This window comes from Kogia breviceps, chromosome 14 (assembly GCF_026419965.1).
Source record: "Kogia breviceps isolate mKogBre1 chromosome 14, mKogBre1 haplotype 1, whole genome shotgun sequence".
NCBI classification, from domain to species: domain Eukaryota; kingdom Metazoa; phylum Chordata; class Mammalia; order Artiodactyla; family Physeteridae; genus Kogia; species Kogia breviceps.
The window spans coordinates 24190946-24216215 of NC_081323.1; the positions used below are offsets into that span (position 1 = coordinate 24190946).

General features: G+C 35.9%; 1 protein-coding gene across 4 annotated transcripts in view; it reads right to left on the minus strand.

Annotated features, from left to right (window-relative positions):
• Positions 1-2016: 2016 nt before the first annotated feature.
• The window catches only part of ITCH (itchy E3 ubiquitin protein ligase), a 120285-nt gene continuing 97031 nt past the window's right edge, over positions 2017-25270 (minus strand). For all 4 annotated transcript variants that reach the window (XM_059039029.2, XM_059039031.2, XM_059039030.2 and 1 more), the window contains 10 exons: positions 24953-25024; positions 22176-22264; positions 20280-20439; positions 19838-19971; positions 19400-19540; positions 14782-14902; positions 14242-14346; positions 12147-12243; positions 7997-8069; positions 2017-5456 (listed from right to left, as the gene is read on the minus strand). In XM_059039029.2, coding sequence (XP_058895012.1) covers positions 5357-5456; positions 7997-8069; positions 12147-12243; positions 14242-14346; positions 14782-14902; positions 19400-19540; positions 19838-19971; positions 20280-20439; positions 22176-22264; positions 24953-25024 — 1092 coding nt within the window. In that variant the 3' untranslated portion in view covers positions 2017-5356. The remainder of the gene's footprint in view (positions 5457-7996; positions 8070-12146; positions 12244-14241; positions 14347-14781; positions 14903-19399; positions 19541-19837; positions 19972-20279; positions 20440-22175; positions 22265-24952; positions 25025-25270) is intronic.

Here is a 25270-nt window from a genome sequence, read left to right on the forward strand (position 1 = left end):
CGATGTCAAGTTTTTATAATTGTACCAAGTTATATGGGATGTTAACATTGGGGAAAGCTCGGTGAAGTGTGTGCAGGAGTTCTCTGTACTATACTGTTTTTTTGCAACAGCTCTGTAAGTCTAAAATTATTTGAAAGTAAAGTTAAAAAAAAGGATTGGATACAAAGAAATGATGATTGAATCTGGAAACATTGTAAAAGCATTTAGCAAGGGGAAGAAGGGCTGCAGTGACTGGACCTCAAAATATCCTGGGAGATAAGCACAGGAGGATCATCACCACCATCTTACTACATATGGAGAAACAGACTGAGGGGGTGAATGAACTGAACAAGATCACAATCACAGAAGCAAAAAGTTCATGTGACTGGAGCCAGAGTAAGAATTGAGGAGTTGGAAGTAGTCAGGGCCTTGAGTGACAGGCTTATGAGTTTTGGAGTTTATTCTGTGGCAATGGAGGAACCACTGTAGTATTTTAAGACGGGAGCACCATGAGACAACTCTTCCACAAATCATTCTGAGGTGGCACAGATGGACTGGAGAGAATGGAGGTGATGACAAGAAGTTGCTACAGTCAACACGGTAGGGATGATGGATGTGGGCTGTGGCAATGGGGGCAGCTCCGAAATAAGTGATTCAAAAGAAGTTTGGGAAATGGATTTGATAGGATTTGGAGACCAATTAGATGGAACAGCTGAACTGGTTATGGAAGACTCCCAAGGTTGTTTTGAGTAGCAGTACAGCAAGACGTTTAAGCACAGAGTCTTTGGAATCAGACAGTCCTGGATTCTAATTTGCACTCTTGCCATTTAATAGCTGTGGACACTTGAAGTTATTCAATTACGTTGAGCCTATTTTCTATTCTATAAAAGAGATAATCATTCCTCTCTGAAAGTGACCAGTAAGACTGACAGTGCATGTAGCATATCTAAGTGTCTAGAACATAGTAATAAATGTTGACAGTTGTCCTGGACTAAGTAAATATAGGTGTGATATTGGTCGCTAGGATAGAGAAGATAAATAGGTCTGAATTAGAAATGAGGAAAGTAACAGCATGGCTACTTTCAGCAATCTGCAGGTATGACTGAAAATTCTCAAGGTCCTTCCCTGTGAGTTTCTTTGAGGAAACCCTCCTGCCCACAGCATCTCTGCTCAATGGGAACCTGTTCATAAGGGACCAATACTGTCCTTCCTAGGTCTCCACTGAAGACCTGGAAGATTCCCGTGGATCCTTCCCCTAAATGTCCTGACCGCAAAGGAGCCCTACAGACATATGGGAATTGACCAATGAAATGAGCTGCGAGTGACAGCAGTTTCTGTTCTGGAGCTACACAATGTGAGACACTCTTCCTAAAAGTCCAGAGAATAGTGGCCACTCAGCCATAGCTGAGTCCCAGTTTGATGCTTTATAGGGTTTGGGGCTGGACAGCCAAATGGTCAGTAAAAGTAACGATGTATCTTCCCATGGAAGATTTCCTCATGCTGGGGGGAACATGTCTTCCCTCTTTTTTTTAGCCACGCTGAAAACTAGAGCTTTCTAGCTGCTTATATAGGACAGAATAAATAGGATAGGGCCTACTTTGCAGGATCTGGAAGGAACCTGTCCTCCAGTTACTGTTAGATCAGGATATTTTTAAAAAACCCACTTCCCTTAGCATCTTTCCCCTGGATCTATTTTAAATAAGAGCATGACCACTTGGTTTCCTAATAAGAAAAAGTCTTGGTAGCCAGCTGGTAATTCTCTATTGAGCACCTATGGCTGGGATCCTGTCTTAGGGAAACCCTTGATTGTCCCAGAAAAGGAGATATCTTCATCTTGGTTCTCTTCAACATAGGCACTAAATACAGTCTCACCTGAGTCTTTCTAGTTTTTTTCCTATCTACTCCACAGTACAGGACAGGCTGTAACTTGCTCACTTACAAAAGCAGAGGGGCAGAAATCTATATGACCTGTTCACATAGAAGGCTTCCCTGCAAGTGGGGAAAACCTTACTCAAGACTAAAAGAAAAGTGTGCAAATGAAGGACCAAAAAGTTTAATTGTAAACAGTCTTACAACTTTTAGGGAGATGCAAGTGAGGCAGCCCCCTGCAGGACCTTTATAAGAGCACTTCACTCCTTGTGGTATTTGTAAAGTTACCTGAGTGTTTGAAATTACAGTTCAAGAAAACAAAGGAACTCCAATACAGTAATATACAATCCAGTGCTGCCATTCCATTTTTGGTTAATGAAAGCATAGCATATATACAAATAATTTTGTAAATAACTCTAAAAGAAAAAAAAATGAGGGGGGCTGGAGATGCCAATAATATTAAATAGAAGTAGTTAACCTAAAGGAGTTTAAAAGGATGCAGTTACATCCAAAATGAGGGATATAAAAATAGAGAAGTCTAATTCCATGAGTCATCCCTAATAACATTTCAGATTATTAACCAGGTAAATAAAAAGTGGCAGAGTGGGTTTGACTGAAATAGTTCATTTAGGATGAGACCTCTTTGGGCAGGTGAGTCATGTTTCACTAAAATTTCAGATGAATTGACATTGGTATGTCAATCTCCTGATGAAAAACTAGTACCTGATTTTTAAATAGAGTTATTGTAAGTCTTATGAAATTACATTCTTCTGCACTCTGATATAAGATCATAAAAGACAGAGCAGTAATTCATTATTATGAGCTGCTGGACCAGTTTTAAATCACTCTATTTGATGAAACAAGTGAGGTCCTTCCCTCCAGACCCAGGCTATGTGAAATGCTGCCTTCCCCAACCTCCCAAAAGAGCAGAAGAATAAGGCAATTGCTCATTTTACTTTGTTTTTATTTCAACATAACATGCAGTAAAAAATTAACAGGATTTATTAGCATTTACAATGCTTACAAAGAAAAAAGGACTCTAAAAGCAATTTAGTTCAGATTTAAGAAATCGCTCTAATTAAACACTTACAATAAATCTATTTCCAAATGATCAATTTGGACCAAAATTTAAAATAGTATTTGGTAGATATTTATGTCTGCTGTCTATTTGTAGTATTTTTATATAACCTCTGATTCTTGGGATATCCAGCCCCCATTTTCCTAACACAGCAGGGAAAGACATATACATGTGGCCATTTAAATTAAAGGAAGAAATGGAGTAAGGGAGATCCCAGGCTGCAAAAATATATACAAGCATTTACCTTTTCCAGAACTAAACGTTTCTTCCATAAAAATATTAAATAGCCAAGCCCTATAGAACTAGGGCCAGGACTACTTCAAATATAACTATTCTGTATTTTAAAAATATAGGGCAGAAAGCCTTTTGGATGATATTTATACATTTTTGAACAATATTTCTAGGTCCCTAAATGAATCATCAAGCATTATGTAGAACAAAAAAAGTCTACTTTCTTACATTATCTCTTAATTTAATCTCATAAATCTCTAGTAAATATTGTAGATAACTACATTTCAATGTGAGCATTCACCTCAATAGGAAGTCTTTATAGAAGGCTTAATCTCCATAGCCATATATTACCAAAATTCAGACTTATATAACGAATGGGTAGTTGGCAGACATTTGCTCTGTAAGACAAAAGCAAGAGTTTTTTGCCCCCTACCAACAAAAAGGCAGAGTCACTACTTTGAAAACAACTAGGGCTTAGAGACTGTACTACATTTCCTAGAGTAAGTAGAATAAAATCAAAATAAGGATAGGATTGGGGGGAGCCCAATCTCTCCCTTTACACTAACAATTTCTGGATGAGGCAACCCTTTCACTCACATAAGTCTGCTTTATGATGGCAGTGTTTTAGAGTACAGATAAACAAGTTGCAAAGTGTTTTTGTTGTTTTTCCAAGATGTAAAAGGAAGAATAGTTAGGGACAAAAAACCCCCATTCATTTTCTTTCCATATACAACAGGGGTTTGCTATTCTCTGCTGATTTTTGGCTCAATGCTATTTGTTCATGCTATGGTACTGAAACCTGCCAAAGCCCTTTCCTCATGAGTTATGAGGCTGTCAGGGTTCGGCTATGATAGGCACTCAGCTGGCTTCAGCTTCCTCCCACTGTCCATAAAGTCAAACCTCTGACAGCTGTCATCTTGACAGAGTCTAAGCAGGCTAAGTTAAAAAAATTCCCACAGAGGAGGTCAAAGTGCACTCATTAATCAGTTACTAACAGAGCAATCTAACAGTCACGGGGAAAACCTGTTAAAATTTTTAGAGGTGAACAGAATACCCAGATCAGGACAAGGGAAAGAATGGAAATAACTACTCTAACAGGTGTCAGAGAAATTATCAATTTAAAAAGTTTTAATTCACATACAGAATACATTTCTGTGGTTACTAGAAATGTATTGCGAATAAACGTATTACTCCCTTCTTTTTAGCCAGTACCACAGCTCTCCCTCCCTAATGAAAATGTAATTTTACAGGATGTTTCATTGACCTCTACTTGGATTAGAAAGCACTCTAGTTATAACTTGAACTCCTTTGCAATAATTAAATGTAACTGAAGTTGTTGGATTATGATAAAATTATAAAGATGCAATTAATATACAGGAACATATAAAAATTGTTGATGGCCTTCAAAGAATTCAGCTAAATTAATTCCAATTCTAGGTTAACTTTTATACAGACAGTGAAGGAAGCATAGTGTTAATATTGTTTGTGAAGTTTAGTATTTGCAAGGCAATTAAAACAAACTTCCAAATGAAGAGAGTTATGCAGTCATTTGCAGGCTGGGACCAACTTCTCTCTGAATTCAAATTAACAAAACTACTTTGTAGAGAGATACAAGAGTCTCACATCTCTCCTTTCTAGAGATAACATCAAAATGATGCATGGATTTCATGCTCTGGAAAGGAGAAACAACAGTCAGGCCAGGCTGAAATAAGAGGGAGAGCACAAGCCAGAAGTTTGCTCACATCCCCAGAAGCTGGGCTATTTTAAACAAATACCTCTTAGCATGAGGCTTAACAGGAAGATCTTACATATTTTAGTTACCAAGGGACTTCCCTGCATATTTTCAGAATCTCTAAAAGAAAAAACCCTACTCCCAAATGAGACTTCTGATACACATATACAAAATTTTTGTTAAGGAAACAATCTAGTGGAATAAGACAAGGCAGATTTCATTGTTGTGTTAATTCCATATTAAGTAAGGTTTTGACTAGTCATTTGCAGATCTGAGTTCTGGAACATTGAGAAGAAATCCAGAATCACTGGGAGATAAATCTCAATGATAACATTAATTTACTTACACTCAAGGTAACTCTCTAAACAGTCACAGTCCAATTTTACAAGATGTGCAATAGGCAAAGAAGGAAAAGGACAAACATTGCAAATAAGTTCTTGTCCTTTGACGGTGCAAGCTCTCAGAAGTCACTCTTGTCCAAATCCTTCTGTTTCTTCAATAGCAAATAACAGCTTTTCTTTCAGTTGCTCATAGCTCTTGTAGGGTGGCAGGTCCAGGCGGTTAAAACTAAAAGTAAGAATTGTTAGCTTGAGAAAAGGAAATATACTAAGAATCATATGGGCAGTGTAACAATGGTTTTTTGTTTTTGTTTTGTGGTACGTGGGCCTCTCACTGTTGTGGCCTCCCCTGTTGCGGAGCACAGGCTCCAGACGCGCAGGCTCAGTAGCCATGGCTCACGGGCCCAGCCACTCCGCGGCATGTAGGATCTTCCCAGACCGGGGCACGAACCCGCGTCCCCTGCGTTGGCAGGTGGACTCTCAACCACTGCGCCACCAGGGAAGCCCTAACAATGGTTTTAAAGCCAGGCAAAATTAGGTTCAAATCCCAGCTCTGTCACTGGGCCCCTGAGCATGTGTTTTTTACTTTTCTGAGTCTCAGTGTTTTTCTTTGGTAAAATGCTAATAACAATATTTATCTCTTGGGATAGAGTGAAGAATAAACAAGCATATATATAGCACAGTACTGGTGCTCAGCAGGTATTCAGTAAAATGTTACTCCTCTCAAGCTTTCCCATCCACCCTTATCTATATGTGGTCAGCAAACTTTTGCTGTAAAGGGTTAGACAGTAAATACTTCAGGCTTTGTGAGTCATAGGTCTCTTATCAAAAGGTTTTAAGTATGCCCCATTAAGAATAAAAAAGTTTTTGGCTCTAATATCTAATATGTTGTTCTGACTGAATTTTTCTGTCCTATTCTTAGCTGTGAGGTTTTTTTTTTTCGTGGTATGCGGGCCTCTCACTGTTGTGGCCTCTCCCGTTGCAGAGCACAGGCTCCAGATGCGCAGGCTCAGCGGCCATGGCGCATGGGCCCAGCCGCTCCGCGGCATGCGGGATCTTCCCAGACCAGGGCACGAACCTGTGTCCCCTGCATCGGCAGGCAGACTCTGAACCACTGCGCCACCAGGGAAGCCCTTAGCTGTGAGTTTTTAAAGGCATCTTCTAATTTGGGGCCATATTAAGAACACCTTCACAAGGTAACAGGTAGTGAATCTGCCCTAAAGCCTTAGCCCTCTGCTATATTTTTAGGATAAGGTGCAGGTAGATGTTTGGCAACAGAAGAAATAATGTTATCCACAAAGGGAAAATAAATTTACGGTTATGGAAATGAACAAATGGAAGCATGGAACTTGAAAAAGTAATGAGGCTGGTTTTCATGTGTGACTGAGATAAGCTATTCACAATAATGTAACGGCACAATCTGTTCCAAGTTTAAAAAAAAGGGAGAAAAGATCAAATCAAAATATATGTGTACAAGATGAATGTAAAAAAAAATCAATTGTATTTCGATATACTAGCAATGAATAATCTGAAATGAAATTAAGAGAACAATTCTATTTATAATAGCTTCAAAAAGAATAAAATACTTAGGAATAAATTTATCAAAAGAAATGCAGGGCTTGTGTAATGAAAACCACAAAACATTGTTGAAATAAACACCTAAACAAATGGAAAGACACCTGATATTCATGGATCAGAAGACTTAACACTGTTAAGATGACCTTACTCCCCCAAACTGATCAAAGCAATTCACATCAAAATCCCAGCTGACCTCTTTGCAGAAATGGACAAGCTGATCTTATAAGTCATATGGAAATCCAAAGAACCCAGAAGAGCAGAAACAATCTTGAAAAAGTTGGAGAATGCATACTTAATTTCAAAACTCACTGAAAAGCTACAGTAATCAAGACAATGTTAATTACTGCCATTAAGGACAGACATATAGATCAATGGAATAGAACTGAGAATCCAGAAATAAGCCCATGTATTTACAGTCAATTGATTTTCAACAAATATGCCAAGCTGTTATTTTTAAAAAGCCACATGTATGAAAATACAAAGGAGCAAACAATAAAACAAATAAAAAGGGTGGATAGGGAAAATAAACAAATATCCAGCAAGGTATATATATATGACCACTGAAATGTCCCACAAAATAAAGTTCAACTATTATTGACATTAGGTTGAATTCCAATATATTGTATTTGAGTTAAGATTAGGGCTTGTTTTTAGTTTTGTACATTTTTGGAAATGTGGTTAAACTACATTTATAATGAGAAAATAGTATTTCTGTCATCATGTTAGATAGCTGTCCCTACAGCTATCTAGACTTGATTTCTTCCTCTGCCTACAGAGAAAAGTTTTCTATATTTCACATTTCAAAAAAAAAAAAAATTCAGGGTGGGATTGATTGTTAATGGCAACAGGGATTGTTTTGGGGTGAAGGAAATACTCTAAAAGTAGATTAAAGTGATGGTTACTTTTCTGAAAATCTACTAAATATCACTGAATTAAAATGGCTAAGTATTTCACTAAAGCCATTAAAAATAATTCAATACCATGGGGAAAGTATTTCATTTCTAATTTCTAACATGTTTTAGTATATACAGGATAAATGGGAAAAGGCTATCTTCTACACTCTTTCTTTTTTTTCTTTTTAATTTTTCTTTTATTTTGAAGTATAGTTGATTAACAATGTTGTGTTAGTTTGAGGTGTACAGCAAAGTGATTCAGTTATACATATAACTGAATCTTTCTGATTTTACTTACCAGGTATGACTTCTAGGCAACCAATTTTCTTTCCCAACTTTTTCAATGCAGAATTTCTGTGGCCCATTGCTCCCTAAAAGTGAAATCATCAACAGTTTGATAGTGCAATGGTTCTCAAATTGTTATCCCCAATCCAGCTGCATCAGCACCACCAGGGAACTTGTTAAGAATCACAAATCCACAGGCCCTAACCCAAGCCTACTGAATTGAATCAAAAACTCTGGGGGTGAGGCTCAGCAATAGTGTTTTAATAAGCTTCCAGGTGATTCTGATTGAGAGCTAGAGTTTGAGAACCACATTGTAAATTTATGCCCAAAAGGAGAAAATGCACTTTTATCTAGTATTCCTTAGCCAGAATAACAGAATGCTATAATTAATAATACCTCACATAAGAACAGAACACATAAAAAGCTTAATTTTAGTTTTAAACACAAAAGGGAAACTACAGCTCACTGTCTTACAAAACTTGATTTAAACAGAAAACTGTTAAAACTTTAGAAAATGTAAACAACCTAGTGAATTCAATATTAACAATGCTTGTGCTTATAGGTCCTATAGGGCAGACCCTTACACACCTAACACCCCATTCTTGCCTCTCATTTACCTTGTGTTGGAGTCAGCTGTTAATGGTTATCTTTAAGCACTGGTTTTCTAAAAAGGTCACTACTGCTCCCTAAGAAGCATTTACTGGTGGTCATAAGGACTCGTACTACTGGACTTTTAAATAAGAAGGGGCCAGGCACACTTATTGTTCTGCCATATGTAAGACAGTCATACCCAAAGAACTTTCTCATGTTCCACCTGACTAAACACAGTACAAATATAAAGTGGTAGTACTTTTTTATCTAATCACATTGAAGTGTTTTCACAAGTAGTTATGTGAAAAGCCCAGTAACATAGGATATGGTCATTATGAAAAAGGATAGTTAGAATTATTAAATAATTAAGCTTGAAATTATTAAGTGGTTTATGTACTGGCACATTCTCTCAATATATTACAGCATTTCTAACCACACAGATGGAAAGTTTCATTTAATAGTGCTAATTAGTATGTAATAGTAGAGTTTGGACTGCTTTTAATAGACTTAGAATCAAATACTAACATAGCAGAGAGGGACTTCCCTGGTGGCGCAGTGGTTAAGAATCCGCCTGCCAATGCAGGGGAGATGGATTCCAGCCCTGGTCCGGGAAGATACCACATGCCGTGGAGCAACCAAGCCCTGCACCACAACTACTGAGCCTGGGCTCTAGAGCCCACAAAGCACAACTACTTAGCCCACGTGCCACAACTACTGAAGCCCATGTGCTCTAGGGCCCATGCTCCACAACAAGAGAAGCCACTGCAATGAGAAGCCCACGCACCTCAATGAAGAGTAGCCCCCGCTCACCGCAACTACAGATAGCCCGCACACAGCAAGGAAGACCCAACGCAGACAAAAATAAAAATTTTTTAAATAAAATAAAATAGCAGAGAAATATGAAAAGAAGGATTTTAGTAATTTCATTGATAAAGGCTATTTTACAAATATGTCATATTATCAATACTATTACCCTGGATGCTATCTAAAATTTTATGGAATTGTAAGACATCATGTTGTAAACATTATATACTGAAGTTAATTTCAGGTTGCCTGTTGTTTTCAATCTTACTTTGACACTGTCCCTAAATGAAACAACTTTCAGATAGACTCTTGCACCTCTTTTCCTATTTTTCAGCCTATTTCAACTTTAAAAAGGTCTCTGAGGCCTTTGTACTTATCAGAGCCTTGGCCTATACTGGAATTTCGTGATTAGACACTACACTTTAAAATAAGATCTAACTCATTTTTCTCTTCTTTGATCAGCTATAATTTATTCTGGCAGGTATATTATCCTTAATTCACTTAGGTTATTTCCCTCTTTTTCTTATATTTATTTAAGTCTATTTATTATTTCTTACCTTTTCTATCTGTTCTTTCATATTCCAGTGATTCTTATACAGAAGGGCTTCTGACCTTCTCTTAAGCCCCAATCTTTTCCTCTAAATAGGAACAACATTTTGTGTCTTCTAATAGTTTTTCCCAAATGTACATGTATTGAAATAAATATTATTTCTTTATAAATCATTTTTAAAAATTTTCTTCTTTATATTATAGTTAGTGTTATGTATCTGTATATTCTGGAGATTGTAGATACATTATTTCACATCTACCAACTTCATTCCGTGAGGATATTATAAATATGCTAAAAAAATGGGATATCAGATCTGATAAGGTAAAGAACCACCAGATTAAATTGTTATATATATCACTCTTACAAGTTTCTTTTCCTACACTGGGTGGAAGGAAGGTTAAACCAATGTCCTCTAAAATTCGATGAACCACAGTCTGTCTCTGTCTTCCACAGGTATCCTTTTGTGTTGCTTTAGACTGCTCCATCCAACCCCAAATATTATTCCCAAGAGAAGACCTAGTTCTTGTTTTTTTAATAATTAGATTTCCAGTTTATACTGAGAAGCTTGTACCAGTTTTTTCTTCATTTTGGTCACTATTCCTTACCTCTCCAACTGCCAACATGGTTTCTCTTTTTCAAACTACAGAGCATTCTCAAAGGACTTACAAATTATCCTTTTTGAGACTTCTTTCTATGTAGTACTAGATAAAAACTTCCCTTCTATACTGCTTCGGAGAGACTAAAATATTTATTCTCTGGCCTCTCCTTTAAGTTTGTCTCTAGGCTAGTCATGTCCCACGCCTAAATGTCTCTAAGCATCAGGTCTCTACTCTTCTCTGTATACTATTTCTGCATAAGCCCATCTATTCTCACAGCTTCACATGTCACTGCTTCACTGCTCTTATGAGTCTACTTTCTCTCTCTACTCTTACCTCTAAACTCGTGCTTTAACAACACCTGTAAAACTGTCCCCTCACTGAGATTTTCTACTTGGTTGCCTGACAGTCACCTTAAACTCAGCAGATTCTTTATACTTCAAAACTTCTCCATGTTTCATAACATGGTAAACATTCTTCCTTTATATTTCATTTTCTAATCAAGTCCTAATTCTACCTTTGGAACTTCTCTAGCATTTCTCTCTTCTTTTCCATCCCTATTTTATCTCCTAAGATCAGGTTCTTATCATTGCTCTAATCATTCTTCCTATTTCCAGGCTCTTCCATCTGCATGCTATACCTTACTATCAAATCTTCCTAAAAGGCAGCTTCAGCAAGTTCACCTGTCTTCAAAAAGTTCCCATAGGTAGGGCTTCCCTGGTGGCGCAATGGTTGAGAGTCCACCTGCTCATGCAGGGGACACGGGTTCGTGCCCTGGTCCAGAAAGATCCCATATGCCGCGGAGCGGCTAGGCCCGTGAGCCATGGCCGCTGAGCCTGCGCGTCCGGAGCCTGTGCTCCGTAACGGGAGAGGCCACAACAGTGAGAGGCCCGCGTACCGCAAAAAAGAAAAAAAAAAGTTCCCATAGCTTCCAAAACCCTAAGTAATGTCCAAATTCTACTGGTCTGGCTTTTAAAGTCTTGAACTGGTTCCATGCACTGTATCAAGAACTGCCTGTTTAATTCTTTAATTCTGACTCTCTCTTCTCCAGCTGAAACAGACTTAAGGATCACAAGTTCTATCCTCTTATGGTACTTGCATAGAGTTGGTGTTAAAGAAAGACTTGAATTTACTTATTTAGTCACAAAATAAATATTCTTAAGGTCATTCATTTCAAAATAACATACAATTTAATCTGTGACTATTATGTGGCAGGCACTGTACTAGGCACTAGAAATAAAAAGATGAAGATATGGATCTATATTCAAGGAGCTCCAGGTATATAACAGGGAAGAGTGGTAAACAAGTCATTAAAATATAATACAAACAATAGTAGTGTCTCTCATAAGAGACACTGAAATGTTTGCCATATGACTGAAGAAACAGATCTACACATATAGAAGACCATTATCCTACTGAGTTAAAACGTGGGGTCTAGCCTAAGAGTTAAAAACTTCTAGAGATAAGGATTACAAAGTGATTTAAAAGTTGACACAAATCCAGGTTAACTGTGTCTAAGAAAATATACTTGTCTTTGTTATTTGATACACTGTATACACATTAATATAACAGCAGTGAGATAAACAATTTTCTGTATAGGACAAGTCATCCTGTAGACATACCCATGAGGTCAGCAAATCCTCCAACAGGCAATCGGCAGGTTCCAGTAACAAACTGCAAAAGTCTCATTCTCTTCTCATTATCGATTTCTTTAACAAACTGTTAAAAGCACATTTAAAGAGATACATAGGTCATATGTGATGTTCAGAATACTAAACAAGAAAGAAAAAAATAATTTCAAATCTTAACCGAACTCCCAGTGTCAGATGCACTGGAAAATGACTGAACCCACCACTGTAGATGGTAGAGCCCCTCCATGTCTGTCAAAAGCCCTACCAACCTTCCCCTATACCAATCCTAGTACCACATCCTTATAGAGAAACAGAAAAAGAAGAGTGCCCTGGGCCCAAGAGCTCCTTACTCATGCAGTCTCAAAATCAGCTCTTCTAGGGCACCCCTCCTTTTCCCTCTAGATCTGCCTGTCCTATAGAAATTAATGTGGTTACAAAGGACACAGAGGTTGAGTCAGAACAGACTTTTTGGTTTTATGAACAAATGAAATCAAGCTCACAAATTCTGACCAAGATATATCCCAGTAATGTTCGTCTCTCAACGTTCTTTATGTTTTGGTGTAGCTATGTGTGTGTTGCCAGAATTATGTGGCTTCTAACGCCTACAATTTTGACTCAAAACATTAAGTGTCTAGAGAATGCCTTCTAGCCTGTAGCACAAGAATTTTGTCTCAGCCAAATGTTTTTCTATAAAGAATTTTTATCCTACTGTACTAATTGTATTTGTTACAGAAGCCCAGTCACCTCAGCTTCTTATGAATTTCTTTACATACATTTCTTTATATAATTAGAAGGCATTAAAAAAATTTTTTACTGTGGTTAAATATACATTAACATAAAAATTTACCATTTTAAGTGTACAATTCAATGGCATTAAGTACATTCACACTGTTGTGTAACCATTACCATTATTTACAGAACTTTTTTATTATATCAAACAAAAACTCATTTCATTAAACTTATCTCCTTGCTTCTGCCTCCCTTCTCCCCAGTCCCTGGTAATCTTTATTCTACTTTCTGTCTCTATAAATTTGCTTATTCTAGATACCTCATATAAGTAGAATCATACAATATTTGTCCTTTTGTGCCTGGCTGACATCACTTAGCATAATATCCTTAAGGTTCATCCATGTTGTAACCTATGTCAGAATTCCCTTTCTTCTTAAGGTTGGACAATATTCCACTGTGTATATGTGTGTGTGTGTGTGTGTGTGTGTGTGTGTGTGTGTGTGTGTGTGTGTGTGTGTGTGTGTGTGTGTGTGTGTGTGTGTATATCACATTTGGTTTATCCAATCATCTCTTGATAGACATTTTAGGTTGCTTCCACCTTTTGGCTAATGTGAATAATGCTGATATGAACATAGTTATACAAGTATCTGTTTGAGTCTCTGCTTTCAATTCTTTTGGGTATACCTAGGAGTATAATTGCTAGACCATATTAATTCTATGTTTAATGTTGTGAGGAACCACCAAACTGTTTTCCACAGTGGTGTACCATTTTATATTGCCAGCAGCAACGCAGGAGAGTTCCTGTTTCTCCACGTCTGTACCAAGGATGATTATTTCTTTTTTTTTTTTTTTTTTTTTTTTTAATAATAGCCACCTTTTAATGGGTATATGTCTCACTGTGGTTTTGATTTGCACTTCTCTAATGATTACTGATGCTGAGCAACTTTTCATGTGCTTATGGCAGAAATTTTGTGAAGAGACACCATTATGATTCCAAACCAAGGCTCTTGCTTAAGTACACATTCTAAACATTAAATAATTCTTAATGAGATATGAATGATGAAAACCATACTTCAGAGAGTTCTACAAAATTCCAAAAGCATTCAGATCAAATGCAGGGAAATATTATTATCTGGGGTTGTCTTATACTCTGGGCAAAGGTGCAAGGTGTGTGTTGCTTACTTGGCAATAGTCAAAGAATGCTGTTATAATCGGTATACATTTATTGTAATGCATAGAATGGAATGAGGAGCCTTAACATACTGGTACACTTTTTCTGTGACTCATTTCCATATGTGGTAAGCAATTTCTACAAAAATTACGGTATGTCTTCCAAAAGAAATAAACTGAGACAAACCTGCCAAAACCACATGATTTGTTTGCTTGTCCTAGTGTAATGACGGTAGATGGCATGTCTTTGCCAGTCATTCAAATCAATCTCTTGCATTCCACATAAAAGAACCTTTAGGGATGAAAAAGACAAATGGTTTCTTTAGGTAACTGTACAACCTATATAAAAATGCTAGACATAGTTAAGACTAGTATTATACAACTTTCAAAAATTTAATCAGGAGGCTTTGGCTTGTACACTGTGTATCAAGAATTTTATCTATATTATTTGTAAAAGCTGAGTTTCCATGATTGGTGTCATATATACACATATTCAGGTATATAAGTCACTCACTGGACAGAGCTTCTAATACTTTTCTTTTTTTGGTAACACTTTATATATTTGGATAAATTATGGACTTCTTTTATAACCACTGGGGATGCTTCAGAAACATACTGCCAGAATAAAAAATACTATTGCCATTGGAAAGATGGTAAAGTGAGTTGAAAACAGACACCTGACGGCATTATTTACCAGCATGCTGCAGAGGGAAGAACAACTCATTACCTCTAATTCCTTTGCATCAAAGTACTGCAAATACTGCTGGGGAAGAATTTCATTAAAGCCCTCAAAGAAAGCTTGTGTCTGTTCTTCAACACCGCGAGACAACCTCCATTCAGCTACCATTCTGGTAAATAAATATAAAAAACACTATGAGGAAGTTTAGATTTTACCTTTAAATTCTGAGTATAAACATAATTTTTTAAAACTTTATTATTATGAAAAGTGTCATATATATATATAAGTAAAATAAATGAACCCTATGTACAGATCTCTCAGCTTCAATACCAATCTTATTTCATTATGCACCTATCCATACCCTAGATAGCATATAATTTCATTTTAAACAAATATTTCAGTATATACTTCTATAAGATGAGGTCTCTTAATTTTATTTTAATTTGCACAATTTATTATGCAAAATCTCTGTAACTCAAGGTTAGTTCATCATTAACTAAGGTCTTAACCTAAAATATGCACAATGCTATGCTCAATGCTGGGGGAGATTCAAGAGTATAAGCTATTCCTTTCTTGAAGCAGCTTACTTAAAGTTTTTATTTCTTTTCTTTTCTTGTTTTTTACATCGTTATTGGAGTATAATTGCTTTACAATGTTGTTAGTTTCTGCAGTACAACTAAGTGAATCAGCTATATGTATGCATATATCCCCTACCTTTTAAGCCTCCCTCCCACCCCTCTAGGTCATCACAAAGCACCTAGCTAATCTCCCTGTGCTATACAGCAGCTTCCCACTAGCCATCCATTTTAAGCTTGGTAGCATATATATGTCACTGCTACTCTCTCACTTCGTCCCAGCTTCCCCTTCCCCCACTGGGTCCTCAAGTCCATTCTCTATATCTGCGTCTCTATTTTTTTATGTTTTTTAAAAACATAACTACAATTCTATCATCACACCAAAAAAGTGAACAATAATTCCTTTATATCAAATATTCAGTGCTCAACTGACTGAGTCAAATTTCTGGACATATTGATTGAATCAGATTAGATTTTCTTCTAATCTTCATCTACATAGATACATATTAACAGAATTAAAATCACATCAAATACAAACTTTCTGTTTTATTACAGAATATTTATTTTAACAAGCAAACAAACATGTTATTTTAGGCATTTGATTACTTCATGACAATTTCAGACAAAGTCCTAAAGTTTATTAAAACTCTTGAAATTTTGGAAAATGGCAGTGTAGGTTGTATTGGACTAATCTTCCTGGTGATTATAATTATAAACACTGGGCAAATTACAGAAAACAAATGTCTGAAGGCGTCAGAGAGAAACCAAAGGCAGGCAGAAACTGGTGGGGACAAGATTCTTGAAGGAAGCTGGCACACTGGAGCAGAGCCGCATTTACTAGGCTTTTCCTTTGAGGGCACTTCCCAGTTTACAAAGAGCACAGGGAAATGAAACTCAAACTAAAAGCAACAGTATTACTGGGCTGAGGAGACATGAGGTTGGGGCTTAAAGCTGCCAAAGCAGCTACAGAAAAATCCCTGGAAGAAAGAAGACAAACAAAAGGAGCTCCCAAATCTGCACAGAAACACACTTCAACTCCTTAGCTCACTCCTAAGTACACATGTCTAGGACGATGAAACTCCAAGGGACCCTGTGCAATGAACAACCGGAAAGCCAAAGACCCAACCAGAAATTTCAGCAGCCACCTAGGGCTGTAGAGACAGAATTTAAGCTTAATTCTCACAAGGTAATGGTAAAACACCTTGGGCTTTCCAGTAAGGACTATGAACTATGTTCTAGGAATAAACATTATGTTTTAGGATTAAAAGCAAAATGGAAGTAGACTAGCTCTAGCAAACTTCCGCACAATCAATGTGATCTGTCCTTAATTTAACTGCCTGTCAAAACAAAACTCAAAGGGGGGAAGAAAAGAACTCAGAGTCTCTACCATGCACAATAAAAAATGACTACATAAGCAAAGAAGCAGGAAAATGTGACCCATAAAAGAAAATGTCCATAGAATAAAGCCAACTGACAGCCCAATGCTGAAGTTAGTAAATACTTTCGAAAAGCTATTAAAAATGTATTATATAATTTATAGGACAAGATGGACAAAATATATGAAGAGATGAAGATTCTCAACACAGAAACTCTTGAAAGAAGCAAATGGAAATTAAAGAATATCTGAATATCTGAAATGACTATTTGATTGGATGAACGTAAAAGCAGTGAATTCAAACGCAGATCAATAAAAATGGCCCAAACTGAGCACAAAGAAAATGAAAAAAATATAAACAGCATCTGGGATGATATCAAAGGTTAAATATACATGTATCTGAAGTCTCTGAAGTATGAAAGAGGGAACGAAGCAAAAGGAACATCTACAGAGAAAAAGCACAAAAATTTTCCATAACTGCTGAAATGGCATCAATCAGGAGAACATAAAAGCGCATATATACGAGGCAAAATGCTAAAAAACCTTTAGAAAATCGTTTAAAAGCCACAGAAAAATACATACATTTCATCCAGAAAACAACAGAAACAGTGGCTCACATCATCAAAAATAGAAGACAATAACAGAATGACATTATTGAAAGAAAGTGTTGAAAAAAGAAGAGAAGAAAAACCTATAAACCTAGAATTCTAAATCTAGTGAACATATCCTTCAAAACTGAAGATGACATACAGATGTTTCTGGATAAAAGCTGAGAGAATTTATTGCCAGCAGGCACACACTAACAGAAATGGTGAAGGAAGTTTTTAATGCTGAGAAATGATCCCAGATGGAAAAAATGGATCTGCAGAAAGAAATGAAGAGAACCAGAAATCGTAATGTGAGTAAATATAAAAGACTATTATTCCCTAATTTCTTTTAAAATCTATTGATTGCTTAAAGCAAGAATATAGTATTATGGGTTATAAACATAAGAAATAAAATGATAACAATAGCACAAATGGCTGAAATGAGATAAACAGAATTATACTATTATGAGCCTCATAATGAACAAGTAGTATATTAATTATAAATTATGTTACATGTAATATTAATGTATTAGTATAATATTAATTAAAGGTGATAAGGATGCATATATTCATTACAGCAGTCACTAAAAATTAAAGAGGTATAGCTAAGAAGAAAACAAAGATATATAAAAAGAAAACTAGAAATTATTAATACAAAAGAGGGCAGCAAAGGAGGAACAAAAGAAATTGGGAAATAGAAGAAACAAATAGCAAGGTGGCAGGCTTAAGTCCAATCATATCAGTAATAACATTAAATTTAAATGTACCAATTGCAACTAAAAGTAACAATTATCAGAATGGATAAAAGTAGTAAGACCTAAGAATATGCTGCTTTTAAGAAACATACTTTAAACAGAAAGACAAAAGATTGAAAATAAAGGATGGAGGAAGATATACCATGCAAATATTAATCACAAGAAATGTGGAGAGGATATGTTAATATTTAAAAAGTAAAAAAGCAGGCAAGAAATCTAGAAACTGGAACTTAAGAATCAGCAGCTATGTGAAATCTCACCCCTATCTGACTGAACTGGTGTTGAGAATATGTCAGTGAACTAGTAACTCTTGAGACTAGAAGTACGAACTAATGCAAAGCATAAGAGACTACACTAAGAAAACCATCTTTTTACTTAAAAATTTTACCTGATCTTCAAATATTCCCCACAAAAATATCTGCATATAAATTTGAGATTCTTTTCAATGCCATGATGTTACATGGCACAGCAGTTACAGAATTGGTATTTTAAAAAGTGATCCAGCACTACTGCTAGCCTTAAAACTCCTACTTCTGGAGAAAAACTGAAAGTTCTATATGACCAAAATTCTTTTACTTTATAAATCTTCATATTTCTGGTTAAACTGAAATATATCAGAAAGGGGGGGATTAAAACTCATTAGCATCCACTAGACTAATTCTTTGTAAGGTTTACAGTTTGAATTAACCTGCAGGATAGTCCCTCTACCTTGCTGCCTTCACAAGAATCTGTCCTATCTCTCATGAGCTTTGCTGTGAGACTCGTTAAAAAGAAATTTAGACTGTCTACTGAATTTAGTCCTTAATTTTTTGTAATCTGCCTCTCTATCTACCATTGGGCTACAGTTCTGTTTTCTTAAGGGTTATCATAACTTATTAGCCACAACATCTCCTAAAGATTCTTCATTCTCCTTGGCTTCTGAAATGCAGGACATGGCAAATGGGCTACCAATTCTGAGCTGCTTGACAGCATCACACGCCATGGCAACTCTTCTCTATTTACGATTTGTGACTTGTGCTTTCCAGCCTCTGTATCTCTGCACGTAACTTTTGCTCTTATTACTACATAACTAAATCCTTCCCAACCATCAAGGCTCAAATTAAATACCAACAGATTCTTGCTCCATGATTATAGCTAGATGAAAGGATGTCTCCCATAGCACTTTTCTTGTTCCTCTCTCAATGTACTTACAAGGCAGGACATGGTGTACTGCATCCTTAATAATACATGAGCAGTTCTCATAATAATAATTAGTATAAAGGCAAATATTATTTTTTGAAATACTGTCCACTAGTATTACTAAGCAATTATCAACGTACTATACAGTCCAACAGAAAGGCTAAAAACTATGTCAAAAGGAGCATTCTCTCTTACCTGATATATTCCTCTTTATTTTCTTCTGTTACAAGAATATTGCCACCATTGGGTTTCAAATCATGACTCTTGATTTCACCTAAAATTTCTTTATCGACGGAAAAATACATTTCCAAACCACATTCCTCAATATTGTTTTCTCTGCCCAAATGAAAGTAACACTGTTACACTAAATCAGTCATGTAAGAGTTTTTTTTAAACTAAAGGACTACGTTCTTAAATAACTATTGTTAAACTGTAACATCGAAATTAACAACAAAACTGGAACATTATGCTCTAAAATCACATTTCTGCCTAAGATATTTCTATAAAATTTATCATATTGAATAATGAGATAGGTTTAATGTAAACCATTTAAATTCAGTAAACCAATTACATGCTTACAATCTGAATACGTTACCAGCACAACAATGATAAATTAAAAGGAAACAAACTTACTTAACCCAGATGAGAGAATTGTAAAATTCTGGATCAATAGATTCTAAATCCTTGAGTCCAACTGGTTTGTTCAAGATACGCTTATAGAATGGCAAAGAAAAACCTGTGTCTATGAATTTCCCATGGAACAGAGCCTAGGCAAGAAGAAAACAATACCATTTAAGATAATTTTATATCTTATAAGATATAAAAGATTTCATCTTATATCTCACTGTATTTCAGAATGTTTTTGTTTTTTGAATGAAGAACTCATCTAACAAACAAAACAAACTCCCCTGTCATATGATCTATTATGGAATATTTCTGGGAAAAGGGCAGATATAACAAGCCCAATCTTAGACATATCTTAATGATGAGAAAATTTCAAATGAGGAAGTTGAAGAAACAATGCTTTAGTATTGCTGAATTAGCAAAGTAAACACAATTCTCCACCTGCACTTACCATAGCAATAAACCTGCCAATAAAACGAAAATATTTCAGGTGATCTGGATTGATGTAAGAAGCGGGGTTTATCTGCAAGCAGTAATTATCCTTCCCTGCATATTCAAACAGGCAATACATTGGGTTCAACACCTCATGTGACAAAAGAAAGAACCATTCTCTGAAACCAAAAGAAAATTTAGGATGAAAAATCTTGTAAGTAACCATACCAATAAATCAAAGAGCAGTACCATAAAGTTCTCAGGAATCTATACTCCTCTGATGGTGATATTTCTCTAGTCTCATATTGATTTTCACTGCTTCTGTACAAACTGACATCTATTGTACAGAGATATTTACATACTGTGTATTTCAAAGAATCTAAGACATTATTGACTTTAAAGACATTATTTGATGAACCACTAAAAATTTTTTTCCAATTGTAATACACATCTCAGTTTCAGAGATGTTAAAATATGAAAAATTTAGTCTTAGAATCAGTGAAATACTATATACATAGTCCAGTTTAAAATTCACTGTTGACCCATGTGATTAGAACAGCTGAAACAAGTCTAACATTATTCCATCCATTACAAAGCCCCTCAGTGATGCTCATTAAGTTCCACTGCTCTCTAAATCTTAGATAAATACGAAAACCCTTCCAATTTCACAGAGGCAATAAAGCACTTAATTCAAGCTACTCATTCATTAGGAAAATACTGAGAAACTCTAATTCAAATGCTGTGAAAATACCAACCAACACTAACGTAAGATTATAGTTATTAACTATGTAACATGGGTGAAGGTCTGGCAGAACAGTAGGCAGAGTGAATCTGGGGCAATATATGTGGTATCAGCTCGTGCCTGAGATTTCCTTTCTTGTTGGTTTATGGCCTCTGGTAGTAATCCTGCTTATATACTGCTAGTTAATTTTCTAGTTAAGAATGAATGATTGCCCTCCTGAATTATCTTTACCTAATACAAAATTGTTTCTATTAGTATTTGTTATTTACCTGTGATTACTTCACACATTGTGAGCTTTGAAACAAAACCTAAGTAAAAATCCCTCAAATGTCGCCACCAGTTAGTGACCCCACAAAGACTCAGGCTCTGAACCAGGATATTAATAAACAGTATTTCTACTCTTCACAATAATCCCAGAGAAGTAGATATGATCATTCTTATTTTACAGATGAAGATATTTGCCCCAAGTTATGCTGAGTGCAGAAAAAGGATTCAAATCCAGTCTTGACTATGAAGTCCTTGGCTTTCCATACTGCCACCATTATGCAAATTTTTAACCTGGTATGATATACTGTTATGGAATAAGCAAAGCAATTTCCTGCTTGAGTCTATCTTCTAGGGGTTTAATTAGAAGCCCCAATATTAAGAAAGGAGAATTTATAATTTCAACTCCTATTTTATACAGCTTTCTATATTTTCAAAACATATATTAATCTCAGTTGGGAACTGAATGACTATTATCTCTATCAGGAATCTCTGATGGGGAAAGTGACCTGAACAATACAGTGCCTTGTATGTTCTGTGGAACAGATATGAGGTGGTGGACTGAACACTGGGTTCTGGTTTGATGATGTAGAGCTTGCATCCACGCTCTACAACTTAGTTATGTGTCTTTGGTGAGTCCCTAAACCTCATTATTACCTGCAAAATTCTCTCACAGAGTTATCCTGAGGATTAAAGGAGTGATGTGGGTGAAATCAACTAGTAGTACCTTAGAAAGTGCTGAATTAATGTTTCTTGAAATTTTATAATTGCAACATTAATAAAGGTACAAAAATTTGCTACATTTCATTTTCCTGAAACAGAAAATTGAGAAAATAATACTTGCAAGCAAAGTGTAATGATACCTTTGGAGGAAAGGAACTAAGTTCTGAGTATTCATATTATCACTACCTTGCTACACCTCCATAATCTAAACCTTCTTCTCCTGGAAAAATCACCCACAAACGTCTTCGCAGATCTTGGGGACTGAAGCTCATTATCTACCAAAAAAAAAAAAAAAAAAAGAAGTAAAAGAATTGGTAAAAGTAGAAACACCTTATACCACTTACTTCCAGGTTAGCAATCTCCTGCATCATAAGTAACTTAAATTCCCCATGACACAGAATGGTGTCTGTGGTTTGGTCAACACCACACATATAGAAAATACATTAAAGTTTCATAATGTTTTATAAATTATACATATCTATATTTCTGTATACTTTATACATATATAATTTTCTTTGAAATGATCCTACTACTGACAAAGTTCCTTCTCTCATTTGCTTAGAGCAGAGCTTAGGTCCTTTTTGGTTTGGGTAGGTTTGGGTTTGTTTTATAGCCAAAAGGTACACATAATAACTAAATGGCTAACTTGGAAATGAAAAACAGAGGCTGCAGAGAAAATATAGTTAATTTTTTTTTTTTTTTTTTTTGTGGTACGCGGGCCTCTCACTGCTGTGGTCTCTCCCGTTGCAGAGCGCAGGCTCCGGATGCGCAGGCTCAGCGGCCATGGCTCACGGGCCCAGCCGCTCCGCGGCATGTGGGATCTTCCCGGACCGGGGCACGAACCCGTGTCCCCTGCATCGGCAGGCGGATTCCCAACCACTGCGCCACCAGGGAAGCCCAATATAGTTAATTTGAAAACTCAGTCTCAGTGGAAACCTGGAAAAACTACTCAAATTTTGTATTCTACTACAGTGGTTAATAAGATAATCTTCATATTTGAAGGACAGTACCATTATTGAGCTACAATGAAGAGGTCATTTGGGTTCTTGCTTTTTAAAAGTATTTAATTATTTGCCCAAAATTGGGCCTGTAGAAGATTACAAACATTAATTACTCTTAGGAAAAAAAATGACAGGGCCCGGAGAGAATAAAGTCCATACAATGATTCTATTTCATGAAAGGATAAGAATGAACAATCACATTTAAATATCCAGAGAGGCTCAGTAAGTGACCTGCTTATGCTAGGGCTCTCTCAGTTCCCAGACTTTCATGAATTCATATCCCACTCAAACAAGAAAATGCCAGATGTAACAAAAAATTCAGTGCTTATGACAAGTATTCTAGAACACCATAGGCTAGAAATATAGCAATGCAAATGAGAAATGTTATAAGTTAAAATTATCCATTTTGTTCATTTCTTGTTCCTTCTGGTTATTCCTTGTCCCTGTGGCTGCTCCCCAAACCACAGGGCTGTCCCTGATCTTGCTTGCTGTCCCCGCAGAAAAAAATACCTTGAAATAATACCTTTTAACAAACGCTTAATATGAAGGAAAAAAAGAAATGTTTCCTCTGCAATGTCCCCCATAAGCAGTTGTGCTGTGTCAAGAAAAACACTTACTACCCCAAACAACTTTATCCAAATGCTATGAAGAAAATCTGATGCTAATTTTGCTATACGTCACTCTTCCAAAGCAATCAAAATTTTCTCTTTTTATTTCACATTTATTGGATGGATGTAGAGTTTAGGGTGACAATTTTTAAAAACTGTTTTAGCACCATCTGGTCTGTCATTCTGTGAAAGTCTCTAGGTGTCAATAGCTAAAGGGACATTTACTCATGTTCGCATCTTTTCAGCACTGCTATCAGCAAGTTATGTTCCAAGAGACTGGCCCACCAGAGACTGACTACTCAGTGACTGCATACTGGTTACAAACATGAAAATAAGAAATATGTAATCAAAGGGTAGAGAATGGCCTTGGAGCCTTGCTTACATCAGATCAAGAGAATGACTCATAATTCTCTAAGTAGCCTTAGTCAAGCTCTGCTCCTAAAAAAAATCTGCTCCTACTTAGCAGGATGCCAACTGGCATTTCCCTTCAATATTAATAACTGAGGTTCCATTAGTAAAGAATATAATTGTTTCTGAAAGTAAGTAGACAGCTATTGTCAACTATCTCAGACAATCTCTTTTCCCTTTGCATTCAGTTTAGTACTTCTCGAAACTGTAGCTACCAAAATTATCATAAGGGTTTGATAATAAAGAATCACAACCACGGATCTGGCCATAAAACAAGGATGAACTGGATGTTTGCATATTAAGACATTTTTTTCCACTGGTCATTTTAATATATCAAAATCACTTAATACTTAGCTGTAGTTGGTTGGTAAACAAAGTTGTAAAATAAAGGTAAGTAGTAAATTAACTCAGGTTCTGAGGACAGCTAAAACATTTGTTGATTACTCCTAAAAACATTATTTTTAGATATTGTCATCAATGACCAATTACATTTTTTACTACATAAAAAATTATTTAAATTATAGGAGTAAATATGATTATAAAAATGCAAGCAATACAGAAGTATAAAAACAAAGTCTTCTCCTCTCCTTTTCTATCTGTATCCAGTATGGTCATATAGTACTTCCAGACTTTTGTCTACCAAAAGCCTATTTTTTTACTTAAATATTTATTTAAAATCAAACACTGAGCTTAGAAATGGAAACCTGAAACTAATACTAAGTTACTCTGACATTTCAAAAGCACAGAACATACACATACACAAAACACACACACAAAGGTATCTGCATTTTCCTAAATTTTAAGTACTAAGGTAGCTGGCAATGAGATTAGACTTAAAAAATTCAAGGACTTCATCTCAAAAAATTCCAAAGTGTTTGAACTGCTAGCACCAAAAGGTTTTGGGCTGGAAGCCAGGGGGCAAACCATTAAGTGGATGAAACAGTACCTGCTGAAAGGAATCCTCAAACAATGTTTTTCTTGTCACTGTAATCTTTATGTGCTGTGGCATGGCCAGTTGCTGAAATATAAGAATGTCTTAAGTCAACTCTCACCATTAAAATGGCCTATCAAAAAACCAAAAGGGTAAAATTTTACTTACTTTTTTGCTTACAGTAACAAGTAGACTATGAATATGAACTTTTATTTAATAATGTTTAACTATGCATTTGTTAGTATTCATGCTAATTATAGATCATCTGATACATAAGAAACAGAAGAAAGCAAGATGTCATATGCACAGTGATTACTTAATGAGTCAAACAAA